At 34.7% G+C, this 21,326-nt stretch overlaps 1 protein-coding gene across 3 annotated transcripts; it reads right to left on the reverse strand.

The window, feature by feature from the left end:
* Positions 1-57: 57 nt before the first annotated feature.
* On the reverse strand, positions 58-20,513 carry LOC108148305 (transmembrane and coiled-coil domains protein 2). Of its 3 annotated transcripts, none has more exons than XM_017275289.2 (10): positions 20,378-20,513; positions 7,098-7,277; positions 4,084-4,761; positions 3,166-3,230; positions 2,596-3,104; positions 1,553-1,673; positions 1,375-1,479; positions 1,179-1,292; positions 913-1,088; positions 58-842 (listed from the first exon to the last, which is right to left on the reverse strand). In XM_017275289.2, exons 2-10 carry the CDS (start codon positions 7,237-7,239, stop codon positions 716-718), a joined length of 2,037 nt encoding a protein of 678 aa, XP_017130778.1. In that variant the 5' UTR covers positions 7,240-7,277; positions 20,378-20,513; the 3' UTR covers positions 58-715. The 3 variants fall into 3 exon arrangements, with proteins under 3 accessions (XP_017130778.1, XP_017130777.1, XP_041565184.1); XM_017275288.2 differs by having other exon boundaries at positions 20,035-20,513; XM_041709250.1 differs by lacking the exon at positions 20,378-20,513 and adding an exon at positions 5,701-5,780 and having other exon boundaries at positions 4,084-5,576; positions 7,098-7,209.
* Between the last annotated feature and the right edge of the window lie 813 nt (positions 20,514-21,326).

Consider the following 21,326-nt stretch of genomic DNA (forward strand, 5'->3'; position numbering starts at 1 on the left):
TAAACCAATAGTTGATTTAATCTCTAAAAAAAAAGTATTAAAACAACTATCTTTCAATTTTGGTGTGTCATCAATCTATATTTTTGTATCTTTTTTTTACAAGCTGGGAAAGTCTACAGCCGTTCAAATTAACATATACGAACTGCGTGAACAATGGTATATGTTAAGTCCACTAATAATAGTTGGTAGATTGGTAATCGGAGCTATTTAGTCGATTGGCAGGCAATGCAGCCTGCATGGGGGCAGAATTTGCCACTGGCAAACACCGTTTCTAAAAATTTTCCCGATAGAGAATAAATTTTCGACTTATACAAACTTTCATATTATATAATTTCAATTGTTTTATAGTAATGTAAATATTTTATATAGGTTATACATAAATTATGTATATTGAAATATAGTTGAGTAATGCACGTAGACATGTCAGCATTTTTAAGTTATTACATAGTTTAAATCAATTTTGCTAAATTTTATGCGAGAGTGTGTTGTGATGATTAGGCGGGCATGTGATAAAGACGTATGCGTATGAATGTTTTGTACAGTTTCTCGAGAGTGTGTGTTCGTATTGATAATTGATACAATTTCAGCTTAAAATAATTGTTATAATCGTTATCGATATAATCTATATACAAAATATGCACTCAATAACTTAGGCTAACTAAATAACGTATGAACTACTCGGTAGATGAGATGGTGGCTACCAACCCAACTTAGCTCACTTGACCACCAGCGATTGTTTGAGATGGCGCACTAGGCCGGATCCAATATCCTGAACATCCGGCCACTGTCGTATCACAAAGATGACAAAACAAATCGACAAAAATGTGGTGAGAACGCGAACCCTGCAAATAGTTATATACAATATTTGTGACATTCATTGTGACACAGAATTTAGCAACTATTATTGCTTACCTCGTTTTCAGGAATGGCATTATGATGCCAGCAGCGGTGGCCACAAGCAGGAGAACCACTTGCAGTATCGTTAATACCACATTGATGAGTTTCACAACCAGGGCCCGTGCATTGGAATTATCAATGCCCTCGACGGTGACATATTGTTGCTGCGACATGTGCTCCATTTTCGATATCTGGGCAAGAGCTTTGTTAGATTCGGTTTACATTTCGATGGTATGAGCTTGGCTAGAGGTTGCTTGTAGGCTCCAAACGTTTGAACTTACCCTCGTTTGACAGTTCTCGAGCACTTCGTTGACATCACGTAGTCTTTCATCGCTTTGGTATTGTACTTTCTCCTCCATGTCGGCAATCGTTTGCTTCAGATTCTCAATTTCATTCTGTCAAACAAAAGGAGGCAGCAAAGCATTAGCACGAATGTCGGGCAAACTGCCAAAGCATCAGCCCAAGTGAACTACGAACCTGATGTAATTCCGTCAAGTCATTGATTTGCTCCTCGAGTCCCTCGGCACGATAGCGTTCACTTTCAAGTGTGGCGGTCAGATTGTTGAATTCCTTTTGGCCCGTCTACCGAAAATAGAAAGCATGTTAAAATATTATTGGTAACAGAGCAAAGTTTTCCCAGGCTTTCCACACGTACCTCTAGCCGCTCCATGCGCTCCTTAAGCTTCTCATTTTCGGCCTTTCGCTCGGCCAGCTCTGTTAGCAATGTCTTGAGCACTATGTGGTATTGGCTGGCACCCGACTGGCTTTTGCCCGACCTTTAATTGATAAATAAACAGAATTAGCAGAAAATTAATAACAATAATATTTTTTCTGAATAGAGAGAATAAATTTGATAATTAAGGGGTTCTTTCAACAATTTTATAAGTAAGAAAACATTTTCACCGATTTTACATAAACACAATGTTTTAAGAAAAACGCTTTAAAGTTTATAAAGAGCTTAAATTCGTATCCAGACCCCATTCCATGTCAGCCAAAACATTAATTAAAAATGTCCCTAAACAGAAAACCCCTCTATTTTTAATTCCTGCGCCATTAATGTATGTTTAATTATAGTCGTAGAATGATTTTTATTTTTCCAAGCTGGGAAAAGTTACAGCTGTTTTTACATTTTTAATTGGATTTTTTTAAGGGAATACTCTCAAGAGTTATAAACTCTAATTTATCAGTAATAAACAAATTTGGAACCGAGAGGTAGAGAAAATAGCACGATTTAACAAATGAAAAATATAATTTTTTTGCATGGATTATTGGTAAAATATTTGCTATTCCTCCTTGAAAGTTCAGTCGGATGGGGTTTCAACACCTGACAATTATGTTTTTGACTCGGACAACACTCAGTTTCAAAATGTTTGTTTTCTGTTAATGGGTTGAAAAAAAGTATATATTTTTATAAGGAAATTTTTTAATTTAAAACACATTTACAATTAAACCTAAAATTTAGTGTTCCGCTAAAAGCTTTCTGTTAAATATAAATGGAATGGTCTTTTTACAGAAAAACATTTGGCATTTTAGACAAATCGGTTTAGTGTTATGACTATTTTTTTTTAAAAGATTAAATTGAATAACTATTAATTACACTTAAATTTGGTCCTCTTGAGAAACCTTTTTTTACCATAAGGTACAAATTACTATATTTTAAAGTATTTAATTTTTTTGAAAAGACACCACTTCACTTACCCTCCTGGTATACTTTCGCTGGTCACGCTGCTGCATTCGCTGCCATTGTCACTGTTGAATTTTCCCGTACCGCTTCCCGCTCCGCCAACATTGTTGTTCTGTCCGCCGCCGCCCGATCCCGTTGAGGTTCCGGCTCCCGGCACCTGCTGCAGTCGCTCACTGCCCGCCAGGACGTCGGCGTTTGCGGACTGCATGCCCTGCAGCTCGGCTTCGCTCATCTGGTTGATGTTGTCGGCGCTGCCAAACTTGTTCTTGATCAGATGCGCAAACTCCCGCGGCTTGGACATCACGGATCCCGAGAAGCCGGTGATGCCATCACGTATGTTGCCCCCCACATTGCGAAGTCCCTGGCCCACGTCCCGCAGGACTTCACGCGGCTGACGGTGCTGGCTCTTCGTCTGGAACTGATGATTCTGCAGGTCCTTGGCCCTCTTTGTGTAGTTGTCCAGCTTCTTTTGCAGCTGCGAAATGTTGTGTGCGCTCTTCTGGTTCTTTTTCTCAAAGACAGCCTGCAAAGGAATTCCAAGTTAAGCAATTATGCTCTAAAAAATGATAGATGGCTGAACATACCTTGATACGCTGCAGCTGCTGTTTGTCTGCGCTGGCTGCCAGCTTCAGATACTCATTGACATTATCTAAAATAGATGAATTAAATTATATCAGAAAAATTCATGAGGACAACAAATATTTTTTAAATGTCTTTAAATGTCTAATCGCAGATACTCATTGACATTATTTAAAATAGACGAATTAAATTATATCAGTAAATTCTTTAAATGTCTAATCGCACGTTATTATAGTCATTTCTATACCTATATTCCTTCAAACTTTTTTACAAACTCTTTTGCCTTTATTGATGTCTATCATTAACATTCTCAACTAAATAGTTAGTTAATTAAGGGTGTAATTAAGGACGTAATTAATGGCGTATAAATACATATATTGTGGCTTTTAAAATCTGATGACTACCTGTTATTAGAAAAGTCTGGGTAAATAAATATATTATTTATGTCTTTTTTTATCTAAAGGAGTTAATAGCTGTTGGATTTCCCAATTAAATAGCTTTAAAAAGTACTTAAATTGACAATATTATTGGTGATACTAGAACGTAAGTCAAAGCAACGTTTTGCTTAATCTTGTATTTACTTTTAGCTTATTATTCCTTAAGTGTAAAACCATTTATAACTTTTTGGTTAGTTTCAACATTTTTATTGGTTAACTAGAACGACTAAATCTGATGTTTGTGAAATACGTAGTAGCTGGTTTGAGCTCAGAAAATAATTAGATGTCCTTGATCCAGAGCGGTAAAAGGAAATTACATTGCACTTAGAGTGGTTTAAGTTAAGATCATTGTAGTATATTTAGGTAAATTTAGCAAACCAATTTGCGAATCTGTACTTTCAATATGCGTACAGATTTTATGTACTCTGAGTGCTCGATTTGTTTCAAAGTGTTATATTTTAATTATATTTTATTCGTTTTACTCACCATCTCTGGCAGTTTGCTCCTGTCGGATGGACTCCTTGGTGCATTGGATTTTTGTGTTCAACCGGTCTATGGCCTGGACGCTGGAGCTGCGTTCGTGGCAGCGGCGATGAACCTTCTTGCTGCTGTCGAACTCGTCCGACACAAAGGAGGAGTAGTAATCCTCATTGCCGGACAATCGGGAGTCCTCCAGGCCGCTGCCTGTGCCGGCGCTTCCACCGCCACCTCCACCGCCGCCACCTCCGCCACCGCCGCCGCTTTGCTGTGGCCCCAGGAAATCCGTCATGTCGTTCACGCCGACGAGACCGCTGTAGGCCAACAGGCCGCCCTGATCGGAGCCATGGGTGCGTCGCTGGCGTTCGCGACTCCGTCGCCGGTGGGTGGGACTGTGGCTGCGGAAGCCACGAGCCGCCACCCCGCCGCTGCCCAAACTGCCGGTCACCGTGTTGCCGCCGCTGTAGACAGCCGCCTGTGCAGCTGCCACTGTGCTGGATGAGGCCGAGGAATTGCTGTTCGTGTTCGCGGAGGCTGTACCTCCAGTACACCCAGTTGCCGTTGTCGTCGCTGCCACAGTCCCTGCTCCTCCCGTTGCTCCCGTTACTCCGGCGGATGTGGCACTCGACCCTGTCGCTGCTGCTGTCTGTGTGGCTGCCGCTGCCTCGCTAGCTCGCTCCCGGGACACTGGCGAATTGTGGCGCATAGAAAAGTACGTCTTGGGTTATTTTCTAAATCTTAAGCTGGGTTTTTGTTGTTGTTTTTGTTTTGTTTTTAAATTCTTTTGATCATGAGGCACGTTTTTTAGCAATGCAAAACAAAAAATGATATCACATTGAGTTTATTTTGTGTACGGGGATGGTGATGGTGTGGAATGATTTACTTATTTAAGTTTACTGTGCATTTATTAGAATGAGTTTTTTTTTTTTCTTTACGTTTTTCTTATCTCGTTTGCGTATAAGTTTAATTAATCATAAGTTATAATTTGCAAATATTCTGTAGCAAATGTTTTGTGAATATTATTTTTATGATATTATGCGAACGCCGGTTTTTCTGTTTTTGTCATAATGGTAAAGTTTTTTTTTTACTTATTTTTGTAGGTACTTTGTTTTAGTTTATCGTTTTAAGTGTGTTATGTGTGTACTGAGTTAATCATTGACTGTGGTTAAAAAACCTTCAACCTAAATTTAAAGTGATAGTAATAATGATTTACAATATTTTCAATGTTTTTATTTAACTGTTACATTAGCCGCGGATTTAAAGTGATCAGAGTTCCAAAAATAAATTGTGTTTAACGGTAATGATTCAGAGTGTGGGTTGTGTATTGAAAAAGTGTTTTAAAAAAGAGTTATTTCACTTTATTGATTGACAGTTGGACAACCTGTGCGTGAGCCGTGTAAAGATATATACAAACAAGACAAAAAAGAGACGGAAAGAGAGAGCGGGGAAAAGAAGAAGCAATCGCAGGCAGTTTAATAGCGTTTAAAATTGCGTGTTAATCGCTGTGAATAGAACCAAATTGACAGTTATAAGTTTATGTGAATGAGTGCATGGGTGTGATGGTAAAAGTGTTTGCATTGTTATTAAAACTTGCAAAATAATTTTTGTATCGGTCGGTATACCTACATTTATCAATGATTCTGATTGATTTGGTTTGAATTGCAAGTGTAGATAGTTAGGCAGGCTAATATTCAACGGTTACAAAGCTAAACAAGAAAATATAAAAAAAGAAAGAAAAAAACATGTAAAGTGTGAAATCAAACTGAAAGCAGATGTTAGGCACAGTAAAAAATATTGAAAATCAACATAATGAACGAAAGCACTCAAAAGTGGGCTATACTTTTTTGATTTATATATGGCTATTTGTAAGCTTGTTGATGCCAAACTCGTAAAAATATTGCGAATAATGGACGTAAAGGGGGTGTTTGGGAGGGCTTTTGGATTCTTGAAGATGAGTCATCGCTCATCATCTGGCGGGGTGGAAATTCCTAGACGAGAGTACCCCAAAATAGGATATGCTTTTTGAAGAGAAAACTACAACAAACTATATAATATTGTTTACTTTTAATCAAAATTACTGGCTTATAAAACTATTTTCTCATTTAGGTTTTAAACTCATTATAATTAAAAACTTTTAAAATCTTTCCCGTTCAGAAGTTAGCACCTAAAAATGTTCTCTTCCAATTAGAGTTAAACATAACATTTAAAGAAAAAGTTAAAGTTTTTAAATAATGAAGTCAAGGATTACTGAATTTGTAATAAACTAAATTTAAGTTTAAAAATGTTTAAAAAGAAAACCTTTTTTTTTTTTAAATTTACTCTGAACATTATTCCAAGATTGAATATTAAAGTTCCGGAAAAACTTGTATTATTATTCCAAGATTTTATATTAAAGTGCACCCCAAAAAAAATGAAAGTTTAGTTTTAATAAGTGTGTTTTCAAAATAAAACGCAGACAGTATTAAAATATAAGTAATAATTTACTACTAAATAATATAACCCCTATTCTATTTATTTTTATTTCTATATAGTTCTATTTCTTGAACTGTATTCTTAGTCTTTATTTTTAAATCAAATAAGTTTTATTTTGATACTTTCGTTGTTCTAATTGAATACTAGTCTTATTGAGACATTTTTCATACCCAATAGTTTTAAATTCAAGTAACAATAGTTACGATTCTATGACATTTTTTTTGGGATAATGATGCTCACAAACGTAAGTAAAGTATTCCTGTTTCTTTAACTAATATTTTCTCCATCTCAGTTTTAATGGCGGAAGCACAAATTGAATAAGACGCCCACTGATATAGCATTCCCCATTTAAATAGAGCTTGACAACCACATTCAGTCCCTCAGCAGATTGACATTAGCCCCGCTGATAAGATGCAGGAAGCTCAAGCTTCAACACGAGCCAATCAATCCAATTATGCCACTAACTAATGGAAGAGAAGTAGCCCGAGGAGGGGATTGTGGTTCGGGAAGAGGAGGAGTCCGGAGGATTAATAATCATAATTGATAATTACTTTGCTCGGTGCTTCGGCTGGCTGAGGGTGAGCGACTAGAGCGCAGATTTGAGCTGGATCCACGAGACGGACGCAGAGGCTGCAGCGTTAGGAAATCCCGATTATGGTTCGGATTAAGGGCCGCATTAGGCGTGGAGTCCATTATTGCAAGGTGCCATTCAATGACCACGATTTCGCTGACTGCAAAGAAACAACGAACGAGAATTAATATAAAAATCTTTTCAGAGCATTTTCTAGGCTAGGTAGCAAAGTCTAAAGGTGAATCAACTGCCCGCCAGCCAGCCAGCCAGCTGATAATCCGCGCATAATCGGAATATATATTTATATGTATATACAAGTGTGAACAAAACTGGAGCACATGGAATAATGAATTCTATACATTCCTAGCATTTCTTGGCAGATGGAAACCATCTTGTAAATTCAAATACCCAAAATACTGTCATCGCTGACACACTTCAAGTGCTTCGGCTTCGGCTTCGCCTTCAGATAGATATGTATACAATCTATTCTTAACCAGATATGGTAGCAATTTGTTAGAGTTATTACCCCTAGCTACCAACTGATTATATCGGAGAACCTTATATAGATTGATTATGTGAGTATATACGTTCTCCGTCTGAAAATGTGTAGAACTCAAGTGTCATGGGCGGCATGCCAATGATGTTAGATTGTTGGAGAGAGACTCTAATAAAGACGGCGGACGCATCATCATTATCATTGTGTGCCACCCTGATATAAATTGTTTACTTGATTATAAACATTTATATATTCGAGCCTTTTTGTTTGCTTTGTTGCCAGCACACCCAGTTGAGTTCTCCTCCCATTAACAAATTCCACTGCATTTAATCCGCCACATGAAACATCCTAAATTCCATTACATTAATGTACACTCTTTTCCAAGTGAATCAGTTAATCTTTGGTTTTTTTTTTTTGTCGAGCTGGATGGCCTTTCGGATCGTAATCAGCTTTAATGGATGCCACTTTCACGCCCGCCGAAGACCTACCCCATTGTTACTTCACTTGAACCAATTGAGAATCCACAGGCAGCACTTTCCACTCGCGTTCCGCTTTTTCTTTGTGCGCTTTAAAGTTTTTGGGTAATTTTCCGTTGGGTAAATCCCTTTTAGCCCAGCCGACACAATCGCACATGCTCAGACTTTTTAACAATCTACAATTTTGCATTTTAAGCCTTTAAGCTGTGTAGGCAACATAGTTATTTATTTTTTAGCTTTATCTGCCGTTAAGATTTGGGATACCGCCATAAAAAAGTTAGAATTAAACATAACTCCCAATAATGGAGAACTTTAAGTTACAGAGAGGTTTGAAAATATTGCCTTTAAAAATTTGTTACAATTTTTACCAAAAGGTTAAAGAAAGATTACTATTAATAATGTAAGACGTAGAGAGACAGAGAGCTTTGAAAATTTGGTCTTTAAAAATATATTAAAACTTTTAAAAAAGAAAAAAAAACCAGAGAAAAACTTCACAGTAAAATTAAACATTAAAATATTTGAATAAAATTACTTTAAGTAAACTAAAAACATGATAATGCCATGAATAACATATGTAATTGGTTTATCCAATAGGAAAATTGTAGATTTACATTTTTTTTAGTTAAAAGCTAATTTTTGCATAGTTAAAATAAAAACTAAAAGTGTAACACACTTTGATTTAACTACAACACCTCTCGAGGCTAAATCAGAACCTAAAATATTTATTTTAAACTGAAAATATTCGGATATACCATGATTTTTCTGCGTGAAGTCTTTATGTTGTCCATTGTCAAATTTGAATTTCCATTTATTTTTTCCATAATTCTTAAAGATTTGTTTACCTTAAAATCTATTAATCTTTTTAGCTACTTTGAAATCTATGACTAATGCCATCTCGAACAGAGGAGTAAGTGAAAGGGGATAAGAGACAGAGAAAGAGAAAGAGAGATAAAGATGGTCTTTACTCAGTCCGTTGCGCTTTCAACCCAAATGCTCATCTGCACTTGACTGCTTCACAGCTGATGGTGGAAAGGGGGGAAAGGGGAAGTGGATGGGAGGTTCGGCGCTTTTAGCTACGACGATTTGCTGTGTGAATCGAGCATAATCATTTTTCTTTGTGCCCCTTTCTTTCGGTTTGTTTGTGAATTTTAATCAACGTATTTTGTAACCTTCTTCTGTTTTTCGTGCTTTGTTATTCCCGCGACTCGCGTCTTTTTCGCTTTCTTGCAATGTTGTTTTTGTTCGTGTGCTGACTGATGTTTAAACAGAAAACAAAACAATAACAAAATAACAATAAGCGCATTGAAACTATATATCAAGCGAAACGAAGAAAGACCTCGACGAATTCGGAATGCCCTTTCTCGGATTAAGAGCATTTGTAAGTTAAATACAAATAAACTTTTCCGATCGATATATTTTTATATTTTGTTAATGATTTTCTGATTTGATATCTACACTGTTTTATATCAATAAATATAGATTTTTTATTTATGTAGGGCACAGATCAACCTTAGGATTAACAGCTTTAATTTATTTACTACAAATAGGAATACTCTTGTTTTAAGAATGAATTATCAATTAAAATGTTATCAACAGAAATTTTATTTTATTCAATAAACAAAGTAAGCTTATCAATCCTTCTAGTAAGTAAATTGCAATGTGAATTGAAAACATATTCAGGGTCACTGCACTCACGACTTTGAAACTCATGGTGTCGCAGACTATAATCTCTCGTATCTCCTCTACATGTTACTCATTTTCAGATTTCTGTTTGGAACAAGTCGCAGTTTGTTGTGATAAGAAACAGTAGGACAGAGGAACACCATCACAGACAATTTCGGTTATCAATAGTCTGTTCTCGAGTGCAACTGAACGCGAGAGATCCATCGAAAGGAAACAAGTCAAATCGGTCGGAACTTCCGCTTTCTTTATCTCTAAGTAAAGAATGGGGAGTGGTCAGTGTTTACAGTCCAGAGATCAATGATCAAAGTCAAGACCTATGACAAAAGACAATGCATTATTGAAAACACAGACCCTTTTAAAATTTAAATTCAATTAAAATTGTGGCATACTTATATTTTTTGTACTTAAAGTGATTTTATATTTAGTACGTTAAGTATATTAAAATAAGTACAAAAGTGCTGTTATTGTTAATGGAGTGCTGAGCAAGTTCAAATTTCGTGTAATTATTTTAAATGTAATATTTGTGATACTAGCTGTTTTTACTAACTGTTTACATACAGATTTCATAAATTACTAAGAGCAGTTTTTGTTTGTCATATGTATTTTACAAATTTTTTATTTTACAACTATCTTTTTCAACATTCTTACAGAAATAGACATTATTGATATTATTACGAGCGCCCTATACACACACATGCACATTTACATACTAAGTATGCAGATTCAATTATGTCAAGACGTTTGCTAATGACTCGGTACTGAAATACCACAACGTTCTACAATACAACATCTCGGAATTCTGACTTGGCAGCGCAGCTGGTTATCTTCTGTGAAGGTCACCACGCTTGGATTATAAATATAAAGAGCCGCATTAAATTATAAGTCCGTGCATACAGACGACAGTCAGTCAACAAGTAATTACACGACTGTCTCTCGGTCTCGTTTGCATTCCCGCCCCCAGTCTCCCCATGCCCACCGCCCCCCGGAACACGCCCCTCTTTCTACATCACCCTATGAACTGTGAGTAATTCTATCATTAGACAGCATGTTGTTGCCTTTTATAGACTTTGGTCCACATTTCTGACATCTAAATAATGTTGCACTCGACTGTCTGGAAAATTTGCAATTCAAATGACCTCATGATTTACTGTTTATTTCAATAAGACTACACTTTTATGTTCCTGCAGCTCTAAACGGTTTAAAACTATTTATATAAATATAATAAGCTTTTCCTAGACTTACAATGTACATTTTTTTTCATAAGAAAGCAATAAAGTAATAATATTTGAAATTGACAATAATCAAATTATTAAATGGATTGTAACAAAGCCATACAAAAAAAAATTATAACTAAACTAATCTTTCCTTTTTACACTTTTTACATATTGCCAATTAATAATATTATTATAAGCAGAGTATCAACATTTTTAATCAATCTTATTTTTTCTGTGTATGCCTTATGCTTCCTTATCGTAAATTCAAACTTATTTATTTTTGGCCCGATTACGCAAGAGCTGCGAATACCGACAGTTTCATAAATGTTGAGCAGGTCAGGGTATCAAAACATACCAACACCAACAACCAATTGAACTTCCCATGAAGAATTGCAAAGTTTGCTCAACAAAACCAGTAAAAGCCAAGAAAAGAGGCCAAAGAAAACAAAAACAAATGAGTGAGTAAACTTTTGACTGTTGGCCCATTACCTCAACAATTTAACAAGACAAGACGATGTTGTCAATGTATTTTTTATAGATGTTACTTTACTGGCGCTTTGTTGTTTCAGCATTTTGCGTTGTGTTTTATTATTGCAGGTGTTTAAATTGGTGTTCGAGACAAGCAAAAGGTAACTTGTAGCCTGCCAGTTTTTTTTTTTTTTTTATTATTGGGGCTGACGACTTTGTTCTCATTCGTTGCTAAACAAAACCAGGGGGTGGTAAAAAAGGTGGCGAAAAGGGAAATAAAAGCGGGTGGCAGAGCAGCTGGCAGGTGTCAAGTGCGAGTCGTGATTCATGCTACACACAAAAAAGTATGAAGTTTAAATGCACTTTTTGATTTATGACTGCAATTAGTTAAAAAATTATCCTTCCCAGACGACTCAAAAAATTTCAAAATTAAAGAAATTGTCTTATAAATAAATTTTGCTTTGTATTTGTCCTAAAAATATCACACAAATATATAAAATAAAACTTAAATATTGCACAGAAATAACACAGAAAATACATTTATAATTTAATACAAATGGTATGGCAATGGTATGGATCCTAAAATTATAAATAACGTCTGTAAGGGTATGAAAATAGAAACAAAAGAATTGCGCCACATGTTGTTGCTGTATTTTTGTTTTAGATAAGCACACTTGGTACTGTCATAATCGACAACCACAACCACAAAAAAAAAAAAAAAAACAGGGAAAGAAAAGAAACGTTTGCGATATTTCCAATAAGCTTATTATCGCTGCAATGGATACTCAACAGATCTATTTTCGAACTGCCACCGAAAGATATCAGCCATTGCAATTGTATTTTAATTACAAACCTTATTTATCAATCAATCAGCCAAAGATGTTGTGTAACATGGAAAAGTGAGAGGGAAAATTTATTTCACTATCTGCCATAATTAGTGGGTAACACGAGTGCAAATCGAACTAATAGCGTTTAGATAACGATAGAAATATATTTGTACACATATATCCATATACTTTCTTTTCCCATTAGCTACGTCTAAGAGTATTCGCAAAATATCTAAACAGCATTTCATGCTAAAAACTTTGGGTGAATCATGGCCTTAAAACAAAGATAAAATTTGAATTATGGTTTCCCATCCTCCTTTTAAATGCAAATAACACAAAGAGTAAGTTTGCAATTTCCGGAATACTCACAAAGATAGCGCCCGGTAAACAAAAGTAAAGTAAAACTGTTTTTTTTAAGTGCCAGAAGTGATAAATCAAAATGAATAGTATTTCAAAAAGCAGTAGAAGTTAAAACTTGGTTATATAGTTTTTTAAAGAATTTTTGACATCATTTTTGGACGACTAAAAGTCAAGATCAATAATGCAAATACAACATCTTATAAGAATTCTGAACTTCATTATTGTGTAAGACCTGCACTTTTTCTTAGTCACAATTTATGGTTTTCTCATATTCCAGATGTTTTTCTTTGCCAAATAGACGTTATTCACGCTTAGAGCTTTTCTCGGTAAGATTGGCTATCAATTGACCGTGGTTACGTCTTATCTAATGTCCACAAGAACCCACAACCTACCCACCTGACTTTAATCAGCTCTCAGGTGTGGGCTAAGCCCACATCCAATTGGTGCCACATCGAGTGTGTAAATATATGAATTTGATTCACCGCCTTATTAATCAGAGGGCAGCAAATGAGGGGAAACCTGATATCGTCATTTCTGTATACAGAAGGCAAAATTTGAGGGAAAGAAGCCCGGAAGAACAAGCATTATATTTATTTATATATTGTTATAGACAAACCGAATCCCGTAAATGACAAATGACATATTTCTTTTGCCATGTTCAAAAAAGTATGACCTAAAATGGGAATTTTGCTAAATTTTAAAGCCATTTAATCATAAATACTACCCAATTATCAGTTTAAATTATTATCTTTATTGCTTTGTAATCAGTGGCAATAATTTTTCTTGCTTTGTCATTAAAACTCAGGATGGTCTGAACATCCTTCTAAATTAAAAACAAACAGTGTTTTTTTCAATCGATTCATTCGATGCTTTTCTTTCCGGGTTTTCTATTTACCTGCAGTTTTTGCGGTGCGGAAAAAGTTTTTCAACTAACAACACAGAGTAGTCAGCCAGGCAATTACCTTTATGACAGTTATCTAATGCCTTTTGCCCAAGTCTGTGGTGCCACTGCCACTTCTCCAGTTTTTCTCTCTGCGGGACCATCTCTTCCGCTGCGGCTTCCCATTAACGCAATTGGTTTGTGCCACTTTCTTTGAGATACTCGCAGCACGAGTCCAGCATGTGGGGCCGTCGTGATGCTGCTAAAACTTGGCAGATACTTCTAGTGGGCCAGGCGATGTTTCGGTCATAACTCATGACACATTTAAAACTTTTTTATGGCCAGCTACAACACAAAAACTAGCAGCTGTGGGTGCTCAGTTTTTTTGTTTTGTTTTTGTTTCCCTATGTTTTGTGTATAAAAATAAAAAGAGTATCGAAAGACGAAAACCTTGACCCCGCCTACAGGTTAAGGTTGGTCTATCGGATGATCGAAATGTTCTTGAAATGGATTAGTTTTTCTGCAACCATGAATCTAAATTATAAAATAATTTAAATATATTTTTAAATTTTTGTAGAAAAAAATAATTGACCTAGATAGTAAATAATTTATAAACCATTAAAACGTTCTTACGTTTTACCAATTTAGCTTTATATTTAATTTAAAAATTAAATTTTTTTTAGAACATCTAAAAGTTAAATAACAATAATAATAAATAAATAAATTAACAAATTTCAATAGGTTTTTTCCCAAAACAATTTTTATAATCCAAAAACGTTTTTAGTTTCCATTTATGACACCTTATTCATTGCAAGCAAACAAATTGGGTTTTGGCTCATTACACAATAATCAGCTCAATAGAAGCACGAATTATTATTAGCAAATAAACTAATTGCTCAAACACGATGAAAAAGTTTATAAAATTTGCATTTAATTAATTTGTATATTGACCACGCCCTTTACCTATTGTTTCACATTCCATTTTGGGCGAATCGCTTAATTGACTTTTGCTGCGGGTCAATAACATTTTCGATGGCAACCAGAGACGCGAGGAGAAAGACGAAATCCAAAGAGGTTGAGTTGGGTTCGGACATTATTTTTATGGTGTCATGGCATTTGTCAAATGAGACACTCGGAGCTGAACTTAAAGCTGTCTGAACCTTGAGCTCGGCTCAAGATACAGTTACTGAAGTCCAGGTAATCTGGTGACTCATTTGTTTTGCGTAGTAAATGGATAAGAAATAAAGGTATTGAAGATTTAAATAAGAAATTATTTTGAAGTATTTATTAGTTTTAAAATATATATGGTTGGGATTCTGTATTTGTTTGGGTTTTAAACTTCAAAATATAACCACATACCTTATAACATAACAGTTATTAAAACCAAAAATTAGTTGTTTTTTTTCTATAACCTTCAAGGCATTTTATTAATGTTATTTCTAGAAACTTAATATTCAAGTGATAACTTATTATACCTTATTTGCTAGTCAATTTAAGTCAGCTGCTTCTGAAATTTAATATTGATTAGCACACAAACGCTAAAGTCTCATCGAATTATTCTTTGAAAAATACATATCTAGTTGAATAAATAAGATTTAAAAATATTAGTGTGACACTCTTATGCTTTTCCTAGAAACATTTTTCATAGACTTCGCATCTATGAATAAACCTGAAAATTATTTGATTTTCCCCTTAGCCACCTCTTACACGTGTTTTTGGCTTTTCATTCTTCAGGATTTTGCCACAGATTCAGATTGTCGTGTTCTTGTTAGTTCAACAGCTTGTTCAGCTGTTGTTGATATTACTCATCGAATATTCGGACAAAGATCAACCTGCTTAACATTTTTACACTGAATGTTCAATGAATTGAATTGACCGACGACCAAAAGTCGTCAGCAAAAAACTCGCATGACTAAAATGCAAATATGCAAAAATAAGCAAAGTAAATAATACGAATAAGCCAATGGGACGCTGCGAGAATCGTGCTTGAAATATTAAACTCATGAAAATCGAGAAAACCGGAAAGAAAAACACAAAGCATGCTGCTAACTTGACGTATACACAAACAAAAATATTTATGCTCAATTTGGTCATTGTTTTTTGTCGAGTGGGAAACAGAAATTAAAACCAAAACCCAGAACGATATACTCTATACACAAAGAAAAGAGATCAAAACACGTTTGCTGTGAGCTCGTGTTTTGGAAGGAGCACACCTCCCCACCTCCCTTACGAGCCCACAAAAGCGCAATGATTCATTGGTGGCTGCCGGTGACGTTAAATCGCACTCGGTTGATGAATTTAAATTGTGCTCAACGAAATGTGTACACTAAAACTAAAGAAGGGAAAATATATTGTATTGCATTCAGAACAGTGGATCTTTTATGTCACATAACTATCGGTGGTTTTAAAATGAAGATATTTTTGTATGATAAAGCAATTACAAATTTTTAGTTAAAAAATAATTAATCCTTTACCATCGTTTTTGTTAAAAAATGCACTTTTAAGACTAAGAACTTTTAATCAAGTGCCCAAAGTTTGAGATACTTCTTTAACTTAGTTCTGTACAAAATATTGATGCTATTTCTGATCTAAAAGACTCTTAATATCATTAAGTTCAAACATCTTAATACTAACTCAGAATTCAGAATTTCAACGACCTAATTATTAAAGATCTTTTAGATAGTTTAAATTTGTATCGTTTATTTCAATTCAGTTAATTCAGTTCGAGATTATAGAATAATAGTTTTTTATGTTTCTTAGTTTAATAATTTGTGTGTCAACTAGTCATCGTGAAAAATGTTAAATGGAAAATTGAAAGAAAGAGTATTAATAATCGATATATCATAGTCATCAAAATTACATTAAATCAAACCTCTGGCATTTCCATTCATTGTTTGGATCTGTCGCCCTGTCATCCTGTTGTTGTTTTTGCTAGTCTTGAAAAACAAATATTAAATTATTGATTGACAACGCTCAACCCTTTCCATTTCCCATATGGTCCCCTTCTTTGCAACACAAACCGGGCAAAACTCAAAAGGTGAAAGTGAAAACTGCCGTTTCTATTGTTGTTTGTCTCTTTTTGTTTGTGCAAAACAATTTAACAATTTATGTGTAAATTTTCACAACGGAAGTTGTTAAAACTTATGTGTGGGGCCATCAGAGCGGCAATAGCAAAACAGCAGCCTATAAAGCTGTAGTTTAACTTATAAGGTCATTGTCATATTTGGTCATCTGATTGAACAAATTTTTAACTAGTGGATGAGTAACCTGAACTCAAATACAAATACTTTCATTCATAAAAAAACAATGCGCCAAATGCTTTCCCAGAATTTCTGAAAACAAAGAAACTTAAAATATTTATTGACAAATATCAAAATGTTCTTAAAGTGGAACTAGAATCACTAAAAATTGATGAATAACCTAATTTTCGTCTAGCCAAGGTATAGGTATAAGCATTTAATCCAAATTAGCATGCCTGACATCATCAACAAACCGAAAACAGCCATAATTCTGGCTTTACCTTGGTTACTGAACTTTAATCTACAAAGAAATTCCATTTAATGGCACTCCCTCACCCATTTCTGCGTATTTAGCTCTGAATTCCTTTGAAAAGTCAACTTTCAAAGAAATATTTAAAACGAAACGGAACATTTTTTTATTAGCCAATTATGATTAATAAACGTAATCTGTACGATTAGCAGAGAAGTGGCAAAAAATTAGCAAACGAATCTAATCAATTTTGATGGCAGCTAATACTGAGTAATAAAACCAGAATGTATGTACTTTAAAAAGTACATAAAGAGAACATGATTTTTTGATTTTAGAGGCGGAAATGCGATCGTTTCAGGTTATCTAAGGTGTTTTTTTTTCTATTGCCTTAATCCAAAGGTCTAATCAGGTGAACTAAACCAATTTTAGGAGACACAGCAAAACAAAATATTTTTTTTGGGAAGTACGTTTCGCTTGTTGCCAGGACAAAATCCATTTAAAGAGCCGGGTCCCACATGGCTCTCTCTCTCTCTCGCTCTCATTTCGCCTCTCTCTTTTGGGCACACGCCCAAAATAACAGAGAATAAACAGAACAAAATGAAATAACATCGGGGAAAACAAAAACAAATTGAATCGGTTTGAGAAGAGTTCAAGAACAAAATAAACAACAACAACACAACTTTCCCTCTGCTTATTTAATCGCTTACCTTTGCTCATCAAAAAAACTTCATTAAATATGCAAATAATTTTGCTGGCTTTCGTGCTCTTTTTTATGTTTTGAATTTATTGCATAATGTACGATATTCAAAGATTAATGGGGATTTGAAGTAGTTTAACGAAACTGGGACTCGGTCATATCCGAAAGTAATTTATCCGGAGGTCTGTTTGAAAATTGTTTTTCGATCAAGGCTGTTTAGTTGAAGACAATTAATCAGAAAAAGAGAAAGCTAATTAATGTCGATATTTAATGATTGAAAGAGAATTAATCAATAGTGAAATCTGTCAATCAGTTATTTCTCAAAAACTGAACATTCCCTTAATTGTGTTTTTGTTCAGGAAAATTAACATTTTTTTTGGGTAAATATGTATTGGATCTATTTTACCTAGCATACCTAAATAATTAAAAAATATATTAAATTAACAAACTTTATTCTCGGCTACTTGATAAGCATGAGTATTTCTATTAAAACTCCTCGCCAAGTAATACCTCTGGCTAAATGAAAAGTACAATGTGTTAATCTTTTCTCTCATAATCCAGCACTTTCCCACTCCTCCCACCACCCACCTGTTCTTTGACGTCATCACAGGCTAATGTCTAGGTCTTCGCCCTCTTGTGGGCTTTCAAAATTCCAGATTCGTATGTGTGCAAATGTTTTTGGCGCCGTTGGCAACAAAGTGAAGAGCAAAAGCTTTCATTATGCTCTTGGTCGATTACAAAATCAAATTAACCAAACACAAAATGAGCGCGCGATGTTTAAACATTTCGGCAAAAGAATTTTTAAAATGAAATATTTAATATGAGCCCAGAGTCTCATAAATAAAATCATCAGTTGTCACAGACTGAACGAGATTAGTCGGTGGAAGAGAGAGGAGAAGGTAGATCTGCACACGAAATTAAATAAATAATATAAACACTGCGCCAGAAATAGCTGACAAGCACAAGCAAACGAGTGCGAGCAAGAAGGCTACACTGAGCATAAATAAATATAAAACCAAGTACAATATTAATTAATTTTAAATATTTATATATATAGGTCTTTAGATATTAGAGATACCAAAAGCGGTAAAAACTTAACTTATGTTTATTGATAAAAAGGCACTTTTTTCGCATAACAAAAAAGTAAACTCAAACCCTAGGAAACGATTCCATTTCTAGTCTTCGATATTTATGAATTTTTAAAATTTATTTCCTGTTTAACTTGCTTAATTTAGTTTCATCACCCGCAATTTTAAATAAACTATAGTTTTGTTCTGTGTAGAAATAGCCTCGCTATAAATGCCGATTCTTTTCAGTTTCAGTCCGCTTACATTTATCATTCCTGTTGAATTTAATTCAATTGCTGACAAAAACGTGTTGTTGTAGACTCAACCGTGCCTGTCTCCGAACAACAACAAAAGCAACCAAATGATAATAACAACAAACAGGAAGAAGAGGCTATAGAAAGACAAGCTTGCTTAAGACGATCTCACACAAAATGTGCAGCTAAGTGAATTGATCGTGGAGACGTGGAGGAAAGTGTGATTGTTGCCAGGCCACAAAACGCATTCTCTATTATTATAAACTGAATTGAAGTTGTTATTAACGTTGATTGTGTTATGCATATGTCGGGGGGAGGTGGGAGTTTAACAAATAGTAATCAAGTGCAGTGGCAGGGAAAGCCAGACCATCCGTAGCGCTTTTCAGGAGCGGAGTTATCGAGCACTAACCAATTTCCCAACCACACTTAATATGTCGCTTAGACTGTTTAACTAACAACCAAAAACTGAGTTTTTGGGACAGTGTAACACATTTTCGGACAACTTTTTGAATAAACAGAAAAACATCAAACAACATATTATTTGTAATAAAGAAAAAACCCTACTTGCAGTATAAATTGTTATCGCTTTTTATTTATCAAATAATTAAGTAAAATTCTTTAATAACTACTTACATATGTATGTAAAAATTATTTTATACTTCATAATATATTATTGTAAATGTAATCACTACATTTTTAGATGAAATTAAATAAGGATGGATTTTTTTCATTACGACAAATTTGAGAGTGGATTAAAAATGGATTCATGGTTGTTTTTATTATAAGAATTACGCCTACTAAAAACTTGGAATAGATATATATATTGTTTATGTCGAGTTAAACGTTAACCCAAAACGTTATTGAGGTTGAAAAAAAAACTCTGGATAAAATTCCGTGGTTTCTTCGCATAAAAAACCAATCTATCACGTTTTTTTGGTACGTGCGTGTGGTTCTGAATACACATTAAACAACTTTGAACTATAAACAATATTCGGCACGCACTCACCTTTGCAACAACAGTTTTTGAGGTGCAGCCACCCGCTCTCTCTCTCCGCTCTTTACGCTCTCTGTCTCTCTCCCTTTTTTTTTGGCTGCTGCAGCTTGATTTTTATGCACACATCAATTTTCAAACTGCGACGCCCTTTTTCCGATTTTCTCTTTTACTAACCAAACAACAACTATCGCACATACACGCTCACACTCTGTTAACAACAATTTGGCTCTATTTTTTTTGTATATTAGATTTTTCACTTTGATTTTCCTTTCGCTCTACGCACCTCGCGAAAAGTGTAGTTTTTGTATTGTTCAACCAGTGCTAATTATTGTTAAACATTTGCGTTGTTTCTTACATATAATTGTATGCCCTTTTAACTTGTCTGCCAGTCGCTGCACTTTTCTTTTTGTTTGTCGCCTTCTCTTCGTTTCTCTCCGATTCGACCGACGTACGACCAACCGCCGCTTATAATCAACACAAAATAAGTGTGCTCGCCGATCTTTTCGTTCAGAATACCGCAACAAAGAAAGATTTGGAAAATGCTGGTATTTACGATACGCCGTCAACTAACACACTGCCGAATGGTCACACTGACATAAAGGCCTGTTCCCACTGAGCATTTTCCACTTGCTTGATGTCCGATGTTATGAATTAAATTTAGATAGAATTCGCACATTACAGAGGATCGACATACTTTTAAAGGGATAATTTTAACTTAATCAAGAAAAACATCTTTATTATTTATATTTATTTTATGACCTGATTTAATGGAAAAACAGACATAGCTAATATGACCAAGCAAAGATTTTTTTAGTGGATAAGATCGCAAATTGAGGCACCAATAATGTATATCAAATATATAGTTAATTTTTAACACGTAAACAATATTAATGTAAATAACACGTATGGACTTATGTGTGGCTAAAAATCAGTTTTATTTTATTTGAAAAATCCGATCTGGACAAAAATATGGTTTAGAACTTTGAAATTTTTTTAAAAATATTTAAATGAACACTTTTTCTTGATGACAGTTATTCAGAACTGTCCCAGAAAAAAGTTATAAAAGTCTTTTAATATCGGACAAAAGTATAAATAAGGTTAAAAATAGGAAATTAAAAAAAAATTACGACTGCAACGCAAATTTGAGAATTTCCTTGCGGCGAAACACTACCAACTTTTGGTATAAATACGTAGACCCGACAAAAGCTGAATGCTATGAAAACGCCACCATTTTGAAGTTATCGCATTCGCCCAAGTTGATTTCCAATTAATTTATTTGGATGTGGAGAAGGAAAATACTAATT

Source organism: Drosophila elegans, unplaced genomic scaffold (genome assembly GCF_018152505.1).
Source record: "Drosophila elegans isolate 14027-0461.03 unplaced genomic scaffold, ASM1815250v1 contig_476, whole genome shotgun sequence".
NCBI classification, from domain to species: Eukaryota; Metazoa; Arthropoda; class Insecta; order Diptera; family Drosophilidae; genus Drosophila; species Drosophila elegans.

Excerpts from the sequence above, each read along its gene's own strand:
- LOC108148305 (XM_017275289.2), bottom strand. The coding sequence starts at position 7,239 with ATGGACTCCACGCCTAATGCGGCCCTTAATCCGAACCATAATCGGGAT. Across the intron at positions 3,231-4,083 it reads GGAGCAAACTGCCAGAGATG|ATAATGTCAATGAGTATCTG; the intron begins GTGAGTAAAACG and ends CATCTATTTTAG. Across the intron at positions 1,480-1,552 it reads AGCGCATGGAGCGGCTAGAG|ACGGGCCAAAAGGAATTCAA; the intron begins GTACGTGTGGAA and ends TATTTTCGGTAG.